Raw genomic sequence first — 18969 nt, 5'->3', positions numbered from 1 at the left:
CCTCCAGGCTAAGACTAAGAGTGCGCACTTCCAAAGGTACTTGTCGTCACACCGGGGATAGTACCAAGTCGGGACGCCTCAGGACTCCATGGCCGAGCATTGACTCCACGGCCGCGTCGATGCCTGGACCGAGTCCAGTACTCCGCTCACGAGCTTAAATCACCCCACGGCCGAGTCCAATTCTACGGCCCAACCTGCAGCCTTGTCCGAGCGCCTCGCCTACGCGATACGGTCCATCTGCGCGGCCCTGTTAACCATAGAATGATAGGCTTAAGCTTTATGGTGCATTCATGCCCTTAACGGGCTATGTACAGACGTCCTGACACGCACATATAAAAGTAATAACGTACATATAATGACAGGACCTCTAATTGTGATCGAAGACATGGGTTCTCAAACTAATACATAGGTTCGTCTTCTTCCCGTCTCTTTGTGATGTAAAGAACATGAACAAAGAAAACAGGTATTTACCGACCGTCACCGGACTGTCACGCGGGTCCGGAGTCGCGCAAAGATGTCCCCCGGGCGTCTCGTGACCCTGTCATGTGGTCACGTGGTCCGGGGTAGCGTACTGAAGACACTTATACCGTAGGCATTTTCAGTTAACAGAAGACGTCTCCGTCCCAAAGCATTCCTAAACTCCACGGTAGACGGTTTTTCTGAACTTCCACGCAGCTCTAAAGAAGACGCTCCTAGCTCACAGAGGATGCTTTTATGTCTACGGAAAACGCCTTGAAATCTACCCAAGACGTTTTCAGCAGCAGTGCCCCAAACTCATGCACAGACGACGGACGCCTTGGCTACTTAATTGTATCAACCGTCCGTTTCGAACATCTTAGGAATTCTTGATGAGCGTTTTACTTTATCTTCTCCCAGAAGACAACAGTGAGCGCAACAGGTGGGTTCGTTGCTGAAATTTGTTGTATCTGTATCTATGTAGCCGGTATATCCGCCATTCGGCGTAACACACCAGCTTTTAACGCGCTTAAAGAAGAGAAAACTCAAGTGCGCCTTCCCTGTGTTGGGCTCGTTCCGTTGTTGGTGTGTTGAAGCCGACATACACGGAGCCAGTAGAGATTTCCCGGATGTTTTCGTCGCTTTTGGTAAATCCTACGTTTCGTGGACTTAGCCATGCAACTCTGGGTGTTATTCATTGTTTGTTGTTTGCATGTATAGTTGTAGAAGACCTTACGAAAGTCGCTGTACTTTTGTCGTGTCAGTAAAGATTTCATTATTAGAGCACAATGATTACGTCCCCGGTAAGTCCGACTGGACGGTTGGGAATGATGGCTGTTTAACAACAGCAATATTTGCCCGGCAAGTCTGATGGTGGTTTCCCAAATGCCGAAATCAACCACCAGAGAATGGACATACCTGCCATCTATTATCGTCATGGGTAAATCCCACTCACGTACACGCACACAAACACAGACAAGAATATCCTACACACATAGACCATAACACAACCTACTGCGAGCACACACACACACACACACACACCTTCACACACACACGCGCGCGCAAATATCCTACACATACAGACACTAACTTACACATATAGTTACACAGACTGCGAACACACACAGACACCAACAGGACCAACAGCCTACACTGACACACGCGCTCACAAACATACATACATACAGACACACACACGGACACAGGTAACTGTTACAGACGGCCAGGGTCATGGGGGCGTTCTGGGGTCACAGCCCTGAAATAACCTACGTCATGAGAGGTCGTGACCTCATGTTCCCCCTGCTGACTGCTGACGTAAGGTTAACGGGCTGGTTAACCAGCATTGTTTTCCCGCCACTAGGGGTCATGGGTCATTCCCCTTCCCGCCACTCCGGCTGAAGGGCCACTCTCCTTCCCGCCAGTCACAATAACGGGCCATTCTCGTTCCCAACATTCAGGTTAACGGGCCATTCCCTCCATTCTCCTTCCCGCCACTTTTAATTCTCCCGGCCGCATATCTGGGAGGAGCCGTCTGTGAGCAGACAAAAGTGAGCTGCAGTAACGATGCAGTAATGAAGCAGTAATATAACAGTAATGTGACAGTAATGTAAGTTATGGCACAACGTCAGGGGTATATGAAACGGCCCATCAACTACATGCAACCTGCTCAATGCATTTCATACATGTAGACTTGTAATCATATCTTACCATAATAATTTTGACGCCGTAAAAGAGATAAAGTATCTAATGCGAGATCGGAACTCCAAACGCTAGTGACGTCATCACCCCACAGGTCTATATTTCCCCCTTTGTTAACTCAAAACAAAAGTTTGGAAATTTGATTTTGGTCGGTCATATCTTCGTCAATACGCTATCAGTTTCATTGCAATATATGTAATTGGAAAGCTTTTTTATTCCCCTTTATTATGATAATCTGTATTTTTATGATCATATATACATTCATGAGTTGAGCATTAAGGCTACAGAGTAGGTTACGAAAAAAGTACCGAAAATTCCTTTGACCACATGTCCGTTGTTTTTCAGTTGTGAGCATTGTGTGTTATTAGTGCATTTCCCTATTAAATGATACCTCAATTGTTGTGGTCACGCTTTTGGGCAGTGGGCATCATGACTGGTTTTGTTGGTGGGTCCCCGCCCCCCCCCCCCTCCCCCCTCCCTAAAGTCTCGAAATTTCCCTACCAACGCCAGACACTGTGTTGGAAGGCGGATTTCGGCATTTGTGTTGTCTGACACATAATACAACACAATTGATAAAGTAATACTGAAAATGCAGAAATTTTCGCAGTGGTTTTATGTTCGCGGTTTTCGCGGTAAGCTCTTCGCCGCGAATTCGAACCTAAAACCACTGCGACATTTTTCGCCGCCCTTTTCTACAATAATCTCAAACGCGAACTTAAAACCGCTGCGAACACTCCAATACCGCGAAATTCAAACCACGCGAACTGAAATGCATTTACAATAATAAAAATTTGATGGATCAACTGTAGGCTTTCGAACTTTTCGTGTTGAGTTTATTCTCTACTGCAGTACCATATGGACCGCTAGGTGATTAATACCGGTAGAAAATACCGTCTGTTTGGCTCCGGTCCCGCCCCCATTCCCTGATTAGTTCCAACCCTCCGTCAAACCTGGCTTCGTCTCGACAGCTCCAATGCGTGGGGCGCATGTAGATGGTCTAAAGGTAGTCCCATAGCTTTTTGAGGCCACTAGGACAGTGGTAGCCTGAGTGTCATCCTGTTTCAATTCCAGGCTCTGTCTTCACCAAACATGCCATTGAACTGAAACAGGATGACACCCAGGCTAGGGCAGTGGATTGACAGCCGCTGTGTCTAAGGCACGGTACTGGAAGGCCAAACCCTCTCCTTCCACCACCTTTAACCTTCCCAACCGGAGTCAGATACCCATTTTACACCTGGGTGGGGTTAGGAAAGTCTAAGGACTGAGGACACAAAGTCTTGCGAAGAATGCCAGGTATCGAACGCGTGACCTCTGGATCTCGTGACCTTTCCACCCCACGACTTTATTCATTTGTGTCTATTAACTGTTTGTTGTATTTCATCTATCATCATGCGTGCGTGTATGTGTGTGTGTACGATTCTGTTTTTTTTGGTCATTCTGGAAGGGGACAAAGTACTCTTGATACTTTCAGGATACAGAAACAAACGAAAACAAGACCAGTAGTTACAACGCGTTCGGGAGAGAGCTGTACACCCAGGCTAAAAGTTTATCAGATCTCACAAAACGCGTCGTAACGTTAACCAGTCTCGCGATGAGCTCAGCGCAACTTGCTCAGAGTCGACATAAGAACGATCTTTGTGCATGAAACTTCGCAAAGGCTGCTAATGACGTCACTACCTATTGAATTCCTCCTCACGTGACGCAGCATTCTGTACAGTCATCACGTGCAGCATTCTATAGTCATCAAGCGACACGGTGACGCAGCATTATATGATGAAAACGAAATTCCGCACAGTCATCACGTGAAACAGCATATTGTACAACCTTGATATTGCTCCTGCCCTGTCCGCGTTGTAACGCTGCGTTTCCTTTACTGTACGTTTTACTGTATTTACTGTATTTTTGAAGTGAACGGAGACGTGGAACAGGTTACTATCCCAGCCCGCCGAGGGCCCGAGCGTTCTGTTACCGTTGCGTTGTTTTATTCAGGGTGACGTAAAACAGAAAACTACTCCGGCCCTGCATGGGGCATTCTTTGACCTTGTGTTATTTTATTCACGGTGACGTGAAACAGGTTACTATCCCGGCCCTGCATAAGGCGTTCTGTTGACGGTGCGTTGTTTTATTCAAGGTGACGTGAAACAGGCTACTATCCCATACCTCCCCCTGCTTGGTGCGTTTTTTAAACGTTTTGTTGTTTTATTTAATGTGATGTGAAACAGGTAACTACTCTGTCTCGGCTTGGGGGCGTTCTTTAACGTGTTGTAGTTTTATTCAAGGTGACGTGAAATAGAAAACTGGGGTGTTCTTTAACGAACGTTTTGCTGTTTTAATTTCAAGGTGACGTGAAACAGACTACCACACCGCCCCTGTCCCTACCTGGGGCGTTCTTTTAACGTTTATTTTATTTTATTTTTTATTCAGGGTGACGTGAACCAGGCTACCACCCCGCCCCCGCCGCGGCCACAGGTGCCAGACTGACGATTGCATCATTCACGTGCGGCCGGCTCGCGCATGCGCACTGGCAGCGCGCAATATTGACCGGTGAATTAAGGGGAGTTTAAAGGCTTGCGGCGGCGCACCCTCCCTATTGTGTACACGTGGACGCTGCGTGGACACCGGCGCGAAGACGCCGCAGGTTTTTCTTCTCATCGTGACTCGGGAATATCGCGTCGGTACACCTGACGTACTCACCTGACGTACCACACACCTTACCTGTACGGGCCTGGCGAGGACTTCACACCGCAGAGACAAGGCGAGCTGCTCGGCCGAGCTGTCAAATTCTGCCGAGCCACCGATACACTCGGATATTCCCGATACGGACAGATATTCCGATACGGACAGATATCGCCGATACAGGTATTTATATCCGATACTGACAGTTGTTGGCCATACGCACAGTTAGTGCCGAAGAAACGGTCACATCTCTATTACTAAGAACCCGCCAGCCAGACCTGCTAGTGGATATACAGGCGGAAATACCTGCCGGGACATCCACAGATAGGGAAGTGTTAAACACCTCTGGAACGAAACACACAAGTCTACACCAGGATGCGGCGTGCAACAAGCGCAGCGATCATCCTGGCGCTGTTACCCGTCATCACGGCAAGATACAACTCCGGTAAGTCACTCACTCATTCCCTCCCTTATTCCTCATGCCAGGTACCTCTCCGATATGCCGTTTACACCTTCCCTCATTCCGTAAAGCGGGAATCGCTTTTATCATTCATTCCTGCATTTATTCATAGTATGGGTCAGGTGCCCCTACTGTCACTCATTCATTCATTCTTTCGTTCATGGCTTTGAGTCATTCATTCACTCACTCATTCATTCTTTCACTCATTCATTCATTCATAGTATAGGCCTGACACTTCTCCGTAGATGCCAGGATGCCAGGCATTCCTGTCCACGTGAAAAGAGTGCAAGTGTGTACCGTAGTGTGTGAATACAGTACGGTAGCGTATATACAGTACGGAAGCGTGGATATACAGTACGGCAGTACAGTATATAGGCAGGCAGCGCGTATATACAGTATGGTAACGTGTATATACGGTACGGTTGCGTGTATGTACAGTACTGATGCATGCACTTATCTACACTGACAAGCGGTATAAGTATAATCTTATATCAGATATAACACCCCAATGGCGGCATGAGAAGTCTGTACAGGTATACCCTCAATGAATGAATGCATGCCTCCATAGGGCGTGCTGGTGTGTGATGTGCCGCACATGTAGTACTTGGGTTACGCACGCTACATACGGACCAGATTGCAGCGTGTTTCGTCTGCCCGCCCAATAACGTTATATAACATCACGCCGCGTGCGCGTGCACAGATCGTTGTGCCGCCCCGCCGCCAGACGGAATTGAGTGCGGGAATGATGGAGGCATCGGGTCGGGAGTAGTAGTCGCGCCGCGGATCAATTATGCAGGTCACTAACGTGGTTTCCCGCATTAGTAGTCGGCGGGCGTCGCACGGGAACCTGCGGGCCCGCCCCTCGGGCGCGCCGGGGACCGGGTCTGGGTTTCCCGGTCAGGGGGCGGGGAGCCCTCACCAGGCCCCGCGGATCGCCGGGAAAATAGTAGAAATTGGCCAAATAGAGTGAATAGTATGCTAAGGGAGTCGGCTACGGAGAGAGGGTCCAATCTGCCATCCTAGCTGAGCCTGCAAGTGAAACCCTGGCAAATATTCTCCCTATGGCCGGCATAGTTAGTCTGGTAGAGACTAGGTCAGGGGGGCGGGGTGCCTCACCGGGCCTACATACGGGGGTACGGATCGTAGAATTCGGCAAAAAGGGGAATAATAGGCCAGAAGAGTCAGTCCACGGGAAGGTTAACATTTCCACTCTGAATGAAACCCTATGGTGGCCAAATTCCCCCGGCAGATATACCACACACACACACACAGCCGGCGTGGTTACAGGTTAGTGTGGTAGGACTGCGGGAAGGAGTTCTATCGGAGCGCAGAGGGTACAAAACCTGACATCAACACTCCGGCAATGTAAACACGGCAACGTGTAACCCGACACTTGTTCAGTGTAATCTGAGCCGCTTCTTCACACCCGGACGGGAACATATCGATTTACGGGAATAAACACCAACACGGATACGCCATGTCAACTTTCGCCAACAAAACATGATGTTGTGAAGGACATGCTATATATAGAGTACTACAGTCCACCTCATACTAGACCCGATCTCTATGAAATCTATCGTAGGGGGCCTGTTGTAGAATTTCCTTTATTCTATTTTATTTTATTCTATTTTATCTTATTCTATTTCATTTATTGGTTTGGCTGTTCAGCACACACAGCCAGGGCTGTCCAACTAACATGTGGCTATTAGAAAGGGCTAGCCCTGCTGACAAGGACAAGACTTAATTGTAGAATTTCCTTTGATAGGGGCATGTTGGCCCTAGAGCCGAGGAGTTGGCCTGTGTAGGCCCTGGAAACAGCCTGGCATCCAGGCTAGCCCCACTACAGCCCGTAAGCCTATCCTTGAAGCTTTAAGGTCCTTTAATAAAACCAACCCGCCAATACATGAACCAACACCCCCCCCCCCCCCCCCCCCGTATGTGTGTATCCTGGTGCAAGTGTTGCATCAGCTCGTACTACATCTCCACAGCCAGTCAAGGCTAAGCGATCCTGAAAGGCGCGGGACATACCGAACTATAGTTATACAATGGGGCAGGAATTTCGGATAGTAGCTAAGATAGAGCGGTGAGGTATTGTTTGGTTTGATTCGGTCTATTACAATCTTCATCAGTGATACATCACTATTCTTCCTGGAGCCCATTTTAAAATCATACAAATTATAGCAACTGAAACATACAAGAGATTCTGCAATGTTGTCAGTCAAGGCGAAGTGAATATCAAAGGCAGCGCGACATGACCGAACTAAGATTAGAGTTTACAAAGAGCGTCAAAGGCTTAGATATCGCAGGCAGGCAATGTTGAGAACAATCACCAGGAGTGGATCTACATAGCCAGCGGGCCTCAAACCGTATATAACTTTCCATCAGCGCCTCTATAACTGATCATAACTTCTCTTACCAGTCAGTTCAGGTGAAGTGATACCGTACTAATTTTTTTGTTGTACAAAGGGCCGGGGGTGTCAAAGGCTTAGATATAGTACGCACGTATTGTTCAGAACAATCATCAGGGTGGTCTACATACCCTTAAGGCGTTTGTAGACTTTCCACCAGCCCCTCTATAACTGATCATAACTCTCTGACCAGTCAGTCAACGCGAAGTGAACATGAAAGGCGACGCGACACGCCGCACGAGCATAAGAGTTCACAATGGGCGGGAATGTCGGAAGCTAAGATAGTGACTCATAGAAGAAGAACTTAATTGCGCTACTTTTGTAGTAGGTACAAAGTATGACAACAACAGTAAACATAGAACAAGACATGGAAGTATGGAATAAAACTATTCACTACAACAAAATGGCTATCTTAGGTTTAACATGATTCAAGTTGGGCTAATTTTGATTATCATCATTTTTTCTAATAACAAAACAATTTTTTATATATTTGCCTATTTTAACAATATATGAGCTGTTGCATCTAGATATACAGTCAAAGTATCAGTGCCATTGAGTGTCTTAAAATCTGAGGGCGGAACAATCGTCAGGAGTGGATCTACATGGCCAGCGGGCCTGAAACCGTTTGTAACTTTCCATCAGCTTTTCAATAACTGATCATGACTCTCTAACCTGAGGCAGTTAAAGTAAAGTTATTACCGCAGGCGACACGACATACCGAGCAATAATTAGAGTTCACAAAGCGCGGGAATGTCTGAGACAGTGACCCAGGTATTGTTCATAACAACAATTATCAGGAGTGGTCTACATAGCCAGCGGGCCTTTAATAATAGTTTAAACCGTCGGTAACTTTCCACCTCCGAAGGCATAAAATCTGCCCGTGAAATAATCTATTATAAAAGGCGCTGAAACCCGTGATTAGCTCCTAATGGTAACAAGATACTAGCATTACAGGTTTGCTCATCTTAGCTGTTATTGTTTGCCGAGTCGAGATTCGCACATGTACTAAATGGTTATAACTTAGAGAATCACACGTCAACTAAATGTTGATAACTTAGAGGTTTACTCGTATACTCGTGCGACGTGCACCGTCGGGGTAATACCGCTCCTTGCGGGGTGACATACCCTTTCGTTGGCTGATACAGGTTTGCTCATCTTAGCTTTTATTGTTTACCGAGTGGAAAGCTAAGATTCTTTTTGTATTTCCGTTTGGTATTTTGTTGTCTATATGGAAGTCGCTTTATTGAAGTTCATCTAGAGATTCCCACATGCACTAAATGGTTATAACGCAGAGAATCACACTTATACTATTACATTATATGCCATATATGTATACATAACTTAGAGAATCACACTTATACTATTACATTATATGCCATATATATATAATATAGGGAATCGCACCGTTTAGCAAATACTAGAGAATCGCACTTGTATTAAATTGTTAAAATTTAGAGAATCGCACATCAACTAAATGTTTATAACTTCGAGAATCGCACACGTACTAACTGTTTATAACTTAGAGAATCGCACCTATACAAAATGTTTATAACTTAGAGAATAGAACTTGTACTAAATGTTTACAAATTGAAGAATCGCGCATGTACTAAATGTGGATAACCTGGAGAATCGCACGTGTATTAAATCCTTATAACTTAGATACTAAAGTGTACTAAAATGTATTTAGAACTCATAGTGTTCAAAACTTAGAGACTATGTACTGAACATCGTTATCTTAGAGAGTCGCACAGTTAAATGTTCATAACTCAGATAGTCGCACAGTTAAATGTTCATAACTCAGAGAGTCGCACAGTTAAATGTTCATAACTCAGAGAGTCGCACAGTTAAATGTTCATAACTCAGAGAGTCGCACAGTTCAATGTTCTAACTCTGAGAGTCGCACAGTTAAATGTTCATAACTCAGAGAGTCGCACAGTTAAATGTTCTAACTCTGAGAGTCGCACAGTTAAATGTCTATAACTCAGAGAGTCGCACAGCTAAATGTTCTAACTCTGAGAGTCGCACAGTTCAATGTTCTAACTCTGAGAGTCGCACAGTTAAATGTCTATAACTCAGAGAGTCGCACAGCTAAATGTTCTAACTCTGAGAGTCGCACAGTTAAATGTTCTAACTCTGAGAGTCGCACAGTTAAATGTTCTAACTCTGAGAGTCGCACAGTTAAATGTCTATAACTCAGAGAGTCGCACAGCTAAATGTTCTAACTCTGAGAGTCGCACAGTTCAATGTTCTAACTCTGAGAGTCGCACAGTTAAATGTCTATAACTCAGAGAGTCGCACAGCTAAATGTTCTAACTCTGAGAGTCGCACAGTTAAATGTTCTAACTCTGAGAGTCGCACAGTTAAATGTTCTAACTCTGAGAGTCGCACAGTTAAATGTTCTAACTCTGAGAGTCGCACAGTTAAATGTTCTAACTCTGAGAGTCGCACAGTTAAATGTTCTAACTCTGAGAGTCGCACAGTTAAATGTTCTAACTCAGAGAGTCGCACAGTTAAACGGTTCATAACTCTGAGAGTCGCACAGTTAAATGTTCTAACTCAGAGAGTCGCACAGTTAAACGGTTCATAACTCTGAGAGTCGCACAGTTAAATGTTCTAACTCTGAGAGTCGCACAGTTAAATGTTCTAACTCAGAGAGTCGCACAGTTAAATGTCTATAACTCAGAGAGTCGCACAGTTAAATGTTCTAACTCTGACAGTTGCACAGTTAAATGTTTATAACTCAAAGAGTTGATGTTCACCGTCCAACTGACAGTCAATATTGACGTTCCGCGCCGCAAAGATCCGTTCTGAACCACAACAAACGCGCCCCGTAACCATGGGAACCGCACGTCACGTACAGATATAGCCGGTAGCCATGGTAACCGCGTGGCATGCATGCGCCTGAGAAGCACGCCCCAGCCTAACAATGGGTGATTATACTGTATTATATCAGCGCGCAATCCCCTCGACCAGCAGCAGTGGTGATTAAGCGCCGTTAGTCTGCGATCCTACGTGGCACCATAGACCGAAGGACAACTTGAACAGCTACCCCCATCCTATCCACTTCCACCACCTCCTCACACACACACGCGCGCACACACACACACGCGCGCACGCACACAAACACACACACACATACACACGCACAAACACAAACAAACATACACACACACACACACCACACATATATACACATATATACACACACATTATTTGTAAAACAGTTGAGAATAAAATAGTCATCGCTTCCGTCATGCAGAGCAGCGCACAACTACGTCTACAGTTCTGACCTTTCGGAAAGTTTTTTGAACCGTCAAGCGTGTAACGTTACATGTTATAGAGGCTCAACTTTTGGAACTGCTGTATGTGAAGCGTGTACATATATACAGACTCAACTTTGTTAAACATGTGCTATCCATGTCATGCAAGCTCAACGCTTGGAACGGCCTGTATGTACAGCGTGTGCCGTTACATGCTATACAGGCTCAATTCTTAGAACAGTATGTGTGTAGTGCGTGTATGTGCATATGTCGTACATGATTAGTACGTGTAACACTTCACCTCCGAGCGGATCTCCGGGGCAAAATCGTGAGGATTCTGACTTGCCCCAAAAGATCTGACCACACTAAACCTTAATGCTCCCCCCTGCATGTCTGCTTAGAGACTGAGATAAACTCTCACTGTCCAGTTGCAGTGTGCACCAGGTGGTGCTTTACAAAAGTCCTGCGCTACTCTGATTTGATAAAAGATTTTAAGTTACAGTAATACAGTAATTCCATTTTCCGCCTCTACGAACGAACGTAAAGCCCCCTTCACACCTGTGCGTATATGAAAGTCCGCATGATCATGAGTTGCGTATCAACATGTTTTTGGTTTAGGTAAAGTTTGCGGCCGAAAACGCAATTTCTTTGGTTCGATAACCAGGCTACACAACGGTGCGTTAAAGTAGAAAACAACTTCATCTTGCCTAAAGGAAACAAGAAAATAATGTTCATACGCAACTCATGCGCACATGAATATACGCACAAGTGTGAGGGGGCCCCAAAGCCCCTGTCACACTTGTGCGTATATACAAGTCCGCATGGATTGCGGTAAAAAAGTTTTTGGCTTAGGTTAAATTTTCAGCCGAATAAGCGATTCCAGAGGTTCGATCACTAGGCTGCACAACGGTGGGTCAAAGTAGAAAATAACTCCTAATGCTCAACTCACGCGCACATGAATATACGCATAAGTGTGAGGGGTCCTAACATCCCTGTGAAAGCGGCGAACATAGCGCGTCGCCTGCCGTCCCTGAGCGGGAAAGGCGCAGAGAAGACAGGTGTTTGTTCAAGCTCGGGCAGAGTAAATAACCAGAGGAGAAAGTAACGATAACAGCCGCTGTTAGAAGTGCCCCCGTGACACCACTTACATCAGTCACACGCTACTGTGTTACTCTCCAAGCAGAGGTGAGGCGCCGGCTTGTTTTGGACGTCTTATTTTAGAAACTTTTATCGGGATTTCTATTTTGTCAACAACAAAGCCTGACAAAATAGAAAGCCTGGTAAAAACGTCTAAAGGACATCAAAAACACGCCGAAGCCTAACCTTTGATTAGAAAGTATTACTGTATATATTTGAAGTTACAAATTCGCACCTCGTTCTCGCATTGAAATATAGACAATACTATCGCCAGTCTTTACGACTTGATGTTAGCGAATAGGGCACAATCATTACTTTCTTCATTTTTCCAAACACTTTTTGCTTCATGTTTTACGAAAACGCCGATGACATAAGTCGCACTGTCGAAGAAACAATATGTCGAACTTCGTCTGATAGAGAAGCTGGTTTTTGGCGTTCTTAAATGGAGACATTTTTCCTTAAAAAAAGTACGTGTGCCTGAATGAACCGATCTACTAGTATATTCGAACCTAGAAATCGCTACTTTGCACATTTCACTCAGACCGAGCCTTACTACAAAGTTACGCGGAAGCATCGCGGATCAGCCTGTGTCAATATTTTGGCGCCCGTATTGACCCGTGTTGGAGTGTTTGTGTCGGTGGTGAACAGTCTGTTCAAGTGGTGAAGTGACTCCAGGATGTGCCGCGAACTGTAATCTCCAAGCAGATGTGGGGAGGAAAATCGTGACGTTTGGCTGTCCGTTCCTGTTATGACATGCCTCCCAAACAAACAGTCTGCAACAGAAGCTAGGAACACATAACGATTTTGCCTCCTAACATTTGCTTGGAGAGCTGGGTTCTTGCCAGGCCGTTCCCACGGAATCCCCAAACCCTCCAGGATGCGCCGCGGCTTCCCAGTTTCCTACCGGGCAGAGAAACTAGTCACGAACTCATCTGTACAGTTATTTACCTTCTTCTGATAGATGTCTGCTTTTATAATTTACTTTGTATATTCGGAAATAAAATAGATTTGAATCATTTATTTCTGTCAGTCAGTCTATAGATAGCACAGCCTAGGTCATGTCCCCGCGCACAGAAGTACAATATAGTTCGTAAAACAGTTAATTTCATGATATTAAGTTAAGACAAACAAAACATGCAGGGGAGGCCAGAAACATAGCGGTTTTCGAAGGCCTCCCCTAACAGAATATATGTGATAATAACAGCATCATCAGCTTGTTCGTCTCGAAAGAGCATCGAGGACTGATTTTAATAATGGTGGCAACATTTATCGGCTACAGTATATCATTACGACAGAAGCCACACGGCAAATTAACTTTTAGTGTTTATGTAGCAGTTTATGGTCAAAACATGTTCGCTAAATAAACCGTTGTTTAGTTGACGATATCCTTGTGAAATCATTACAGGAAAACCTATAATAATGATTTGCTTTACAAAACTATCGGTGTGAAATGCCTCTCGCGTGCCAGTAGCATGGGATATTTTCCAAACGGACAGGTCTATAGGAACTACTGTGAACAAACTGTTGCGTCAGGCGGGTTGCATCAGCTCAGAACATGCCACGGTTATAGCCTTGCAATTTTTGCAGGGTCGCCCCCTTATCAACTAGTGAGAATAACATGATAACAGCTGATAACGCTATCAGTGCGGACTTCCTGCATGCCACTACTGATGAATTGTCCAACTTATATAGCAAAGAGAGAGATGCGCTGTTAGTGACTATTACTACTAAGACAAAGTTCACCCCGTCTGGTACACAAAGCGATATTTTCTATATATTGTTGTCATGTCCGACTCCTAATAGTCCTATATCCACATACATAGGTCAATTTCCCCATAAATCATTCCAAACGCGAGACAGGATTACCCATACAGGACTATATTGTAACCCATATACTGGTATCGATGATATTTTGTAGTTATAATAGAATTGTAGGATAGATTAACCATGTAGTAATGTTGATTTAATGTCATACATTGAACCATGTACGATTGTTGAGCAATAAAGTTCATTCATTCATTCAAGGAGGTTTAAATATCTATCCAAACCTTCTTGATTTATTCTACTAATTTCTAAAATGAAGAGTTCTTTTGTGAGCCGAACTGTTGCGTCAGGCGGGTGGTAAGAGTTGCATCAGCCCGAGACAAGCCCAGGTTATATCCTTGCAATTTCTAGTTGGCCTCCCCTCGAGTATAATCATGATAACGTTCTACTAATGCTATCGGTGCGAAACACTTCCTGCATGTCACTACTCATTTTTAAATGAAGAGTTCTTTCATGAACGCAACTGTTGCGCCAGGCTGGTTACATCAGCTCAAAAAACCCTCTCTTTATAGGGTCTTTATAGCCTAAGGCCCTTACAATTTTAGAGGGCCGGCCCGTAATTATAACATGATCACAACTACTAATGCTATCGGTGCGAACTTCCCAAATGTCACTATTATTAATTTCTAAACGAAGAGTTCTTTTGTGAGGCGAACTGTTGCGTCAGGCGGGCGGGGAGAAGTTGCATCAGCCCGGGACTGGCAGGTTACATCAGCCGGTGTTCAGGACCGGATAGAACACCGCCAACACGACTCGCTTTCAGACCCTTTCAGCAGCGGCGCGTCAAAACAAACTGCTGCGTCATGCCGGGTCATGACGTCACGCCGGTCGGGAGGCAGGATGTTTCATAGCATAACACTAGAAGTCAAACCCAAAAAGCCTACATGTAATACTGTAAATGCAGAAATGTTCGCGGGGGTTTAATGCAACATTTTTGTCCAATACTGTAGCAGTATGTGACTAAAGTACTGCCGTGAGCTAAAAACTACCGGTATACCGCAAACACTGCATTTTCCCCTTAGCGCGAAATAAAAACCACGTAAACTTAAATGCATTTTAATAACGTTACAGCATATTCCATAGCAGGCTTAGAATAGTCACTTGTTTTACTTGTGACCATTGTTTAAGGCAACCAAAGCAATATAAGTGCCAAAAATATGGAAATGAAATAATGCTGAAATCTTTATGGTAGTGACATTTACTAACACTGTTTAGCACATTTGCGTAGTAACTTCATGCTTTGAGCATTTTAAAACCACGCTAAAACGTGCCGCACGATCATCCCCTTAGTTTCGCCAGCTTACCGCTACAAAAACCCCGGCGACGATTTTCAGTGAGTTCTCACATCACAACGACAGCGTATTTTTTGCATCATGAACGTCGCTATACATATTGTGATGGTGTTGTTTGAACTAATCATGTATAGAACTGACTAAATAGATAAACTTTCAAAATTCAAAATTTTCGGACCCTAATGTTGCTTGGGTTTCCTTAAACTAGCTTGCACTGTCTGAATCCTTTTTATATACAGTTTAATATACATTGTTTAAAGTTGCAATTAGCCCTCGGGCAAAAAATTGCAAATAAACTTTCATAACCACCAGGAACTTTACAAACCGTCCCGAGGCTGACAGTATGATGTAATCGGCCATGGCGACTTAAAGCCATAGCGCGAGAAAAATGTTATGTTTCCAGTTACTCTACCGACCCTGGCAAAGACCTGCCGACCCTTGCCTTTTTTGTCGGCCGAGGGCAAAGGACATATTCTAAACCTTTCGATCTTACATCTGGGATATGAAATTCAAAGCAGGCTTTCTGCATTTTACTGTAATGCAGAAATTCTGCTTTGGCGCTGTCAGTTTACAGATGAGAGCTTTGAACAGTTGGTGTAAGAATATGTAGGTAACATTGTACTGCTCTGCTCAGTTTATCAAGTGCTTGTGCTTGTACAATGCATAACCAAGGACATCATGTGAAATAATTGTATAATTGCAATATTGTTAAAGATATCTGCGCCAGATTCATGAGTACCAACATGTACTTGTTGGATAACTTCGGTCGAAATCTGAAAAAAAAAGAGAAAAAAGAAGAATCCCCACCGAGCCAATATTTTAAGGCCGGGTAACCAGCAACACAACATTTGATTTCTCCGCCCAAGGGAAAGCCCCGAACTTTACAAACCCTCCCGTACTCTCACACTGCGGATGTAAACAATAATGAGATGAGGAAACCCCGAACTTTGCGAACCGTCCCCCTGCCCACGGAGTTTCAATCTCGCGAACCAGACAAACCACGCTGGCTGTAGGGGGAATATTTGCCAGGGAGTTTGGCCGAATTCTACAATCCGTAGTACCCCCGTAGGAAGGCAGAATGGAGGCTAACGTTTCTCTGCCAGACGTGCGAAATGTGATCAATGTCGGAGTGGAGAGCGGGGATCGATATGATCGATCCACAACAGGATTCAGGATGTCAACAGTCAGTACAGTTCTAATGGGGGAGGGGGGCGTGGGCACAAGTCAGTACAGTTGTAATGGGGGAGGGGGGCGTGGAAACTAGTCAGTACAGTTCTAATGGGGGAGGGGGATGGGCACTAGTCAGTACAGTTCTAATGGGGGAGGGGGATGGGCACTAGTCAGTATGGTTCTAATGGGGGAGGGGGGCATAAACATCATCAGGAGGCGCATGCTTGTCCTATTGTGAACATCTGTGCTAGCAGGGCTTACATGTCCTTCACACCTGTTCCTTACCACCTGTCCTGCAGATGGCACCAGCCTCACCAGGAGAAGCATTCCCCATGTGAACAACTGTGTGAACAGCACCTACATGTCCGACCTTGGGCGCTGTGTGGCGGACTGCGGGCCCGGCTGGTTCGGGGAGGGGTCGTCCCGCTACTGTCGCCCCTGTGAGGGCAGCTGCAAAACCTGCGCGCTGTCCGGAACCAACTGCACCAGCTGCAGCGAACCGCTCTACCTCAAGGGCAACAGGTAAGGAACTGTTGAAAAAACATTGCTGTGTAATAGTTCCATACCTTTTCTTCTAAAGCCAAAGGTAGAACTTAAGAAGAAAAGGTATGGAACTACTACACAGCGATGTTTTTTTCATATTTGTCACACATTAAGTACTGTAAAATTATTTAATGCAAAAATGCTCACACTGGTTTTATGCTCGTGGTTTTTGTGGCGATCATTTCACCACCAACTTATAATTAAAACCACCATGAACATTTTTAGACCGATACTGTAGCAGTATGTTACTATTGTGCTATCGCAAACTTAAAACCACATGAACACTCCATTTTCCCTTTAGAACGAAATTAAAACCACGCAAACTTAAATACATTTACAGTAACTGCCTATCCACGCCATGTGTTTCCCCAGGTGTGTTGCTGACTGCGTGCCCCTTCTGACCCGCGGACCCCCCAAGCAGCGGCTGCGCCTGATTGGTGGAGGGTCGCAGTTCGAAGGTCGTGTGGAGATTCTGCACGAGGGCGTCTGGGGGACGATATGTGACGACGCCTGGGGCCTGCAGGACGCACGGGTCGTGTGCAGGGAGCTGGAGATGGGTAAGGAAACACCTGCCACACACCTGTAACACACCTGTAACACACCTGCCACACACCTACCACAAACCTGTCATATACACACCTGTGAGGCAAGGGTCGTGTGCAGGGAGCTGGAGATGGGTAAAGAAACACCTGCCACACACCTGTCATACACTTGTAATTAGAGCTGTGTACCGGACTCAGGGAATGGCCACTTTGACAGATAAAATGACTATGAAATTACCGTGGCAGTGCTGTAAAGCCACTCTAAAGCACAGAAAACACATTCGCATGGCTGGAGTCAAATTTTCATCTGTGTTTTCATAGAAATAATACCTAGCACAATCAAATATTATGTTTTTACCAGTTCAAACATGCTTTTGTCTTTATTGAAAATCTAGCATTTTTCGAACAAGTAGTTTAGGTACAGGTTCAGGTCCGGACCTGTACCTTAACCCGTGTACCTGTACCTAAAATTTGTTTAGGTACACTTGTAATACACCTGTTCTTACCCATCTATCACAGACCAGTCATACACCTGTTTATGTTTACTTCTGCACAGGAGATGCTGTTGCAGCCACAGTGCGCTCAGCCTTCCCAGCAGCCTCTCCTGAGGTCCCCATGTTGCTAGACGACGTGGATTGCCATGGCGACGAGAGCCAGCTGGACTTCTGCGGCCATCGGGAGTGGGGCAAGCACAACTGTGGGCACTCCGAGGAGGCCGGTGAGTCCGCAAGGTTTCCATGGGGATGCTGTTTCCATGGAGATGCTATTCCCATGGAGATTCTATTTCTATGGAGATGCTGTTTCCATGGAGATGCTGGTTCCATGGAGATTCTGTTTCCATGGAGATGCTGCTTCTATAGAGATGCTGTTTCTATTGAGATGTTGTTCCCATGGAGATGCTGTTCCCATGGAGACATTGTTTCCATATGGAGATGCCTTGTTCATGGAGATCAGTTTGAGATGTCTGAGCAAACAATGTGCTCTTTTCAGGGCACCCATGCAGAGAACTCAGAGAACTTTCAGTCATATTTCCGAAACTTCAGCTAAACTCCAAATGCTTGCCTCAGACTGGATTAGTGGGACCGGACGGGGACAGCTGGTAGAAAGTTGAAGCTGTACCAGGTCCATGGTGTTGAAGCTGTCTGAAAATTAAAAGATAAAAGATACATAAATGTTGTCCCCCGCAGGAGTGCGCTGCTCAGGACCTGACCTGTCGCGGCAGTGCGTTACGGAATGTGGCGCCGGCTTCTACCGGGTCCCGGACACCAACCGGTGCGAACTGTGTGCGCCCGAGTGCCTGACGTGCTACGCCGACTCACGACGCTGCATGTCATGTGACTCCCCACGCTTTCTCGAGGTATGAAGCAGACAGCTTTTAGCTTTACACTTGTTCCCAACTACAACATGGAACCTTCATACTGAGGTTGCCTTTTAGGCGGGCAGTCACATCAATGTGTCCTCTGCATCCACGATAAGTGCACTACCAAAATTGAAAAAGAA

The 18969-nt window shown here is 45.5% G+C and overlaps 1 protein-coding gene across 1 annotated transcript in view; it reads left to right on the top strand.

Annotated features, from left to right (window-relative positions):
- The first annotated feature begins 4637 nt into the window (after nucleotides 1-4637).
- The window catches only part of LOC136426433 (antigen WC1.1-like), a 52231-nt gene continuing 37899 nt past the window's right edge, over nucleotides 4638-18969 (top strand). The window contains exons 1-5 of the mRNA XM_066415097.1: nucleotides 4638-5278; nucleotides 16684-16906; nucleotides 17300-17484; nucleotides 18026-18187; nucleotides 18657-18826. Coding sequence (XP_066271194.1) covers nucleotides 5209-5278; nucleotides 16684-16906; nucleotides 17300-17484; nucleotides 18026-18187; nucleotides 18657-18826 — 810 coding nt within the window. The 5' untranslated portion in view covers nucleotides 4638-5208. The remainder of the gene's footprint in view (nucleotides 5279-16683; nucleotides 16907-17299; nucleotides 17485-18025; nucleotides 18188-18656; nucleotides 18827-18969) is intronic.

The sequence above is a fragment of the Branchiostoma lanceolatum genome, chromosome 2 (genome assembly GCF_035083965.1).
Source record: "Branchiostoma lanceolatum isolate klBraLanc5 chromosome 2, klBraLanc5.hap2, whole genome shotgun sequence".
Classification (NCBI taxonomy): domain Eukaryota; kingdom Metazoa; phylum Chordata; class Leptocardii; order Amphioxiformes; family Branchiostomatidae; genus Branchiostoma; species Branchiostoma lanceolatum.
This window is presented reverse-complemented; position numbering and strand designations above follow the sequence as displayed.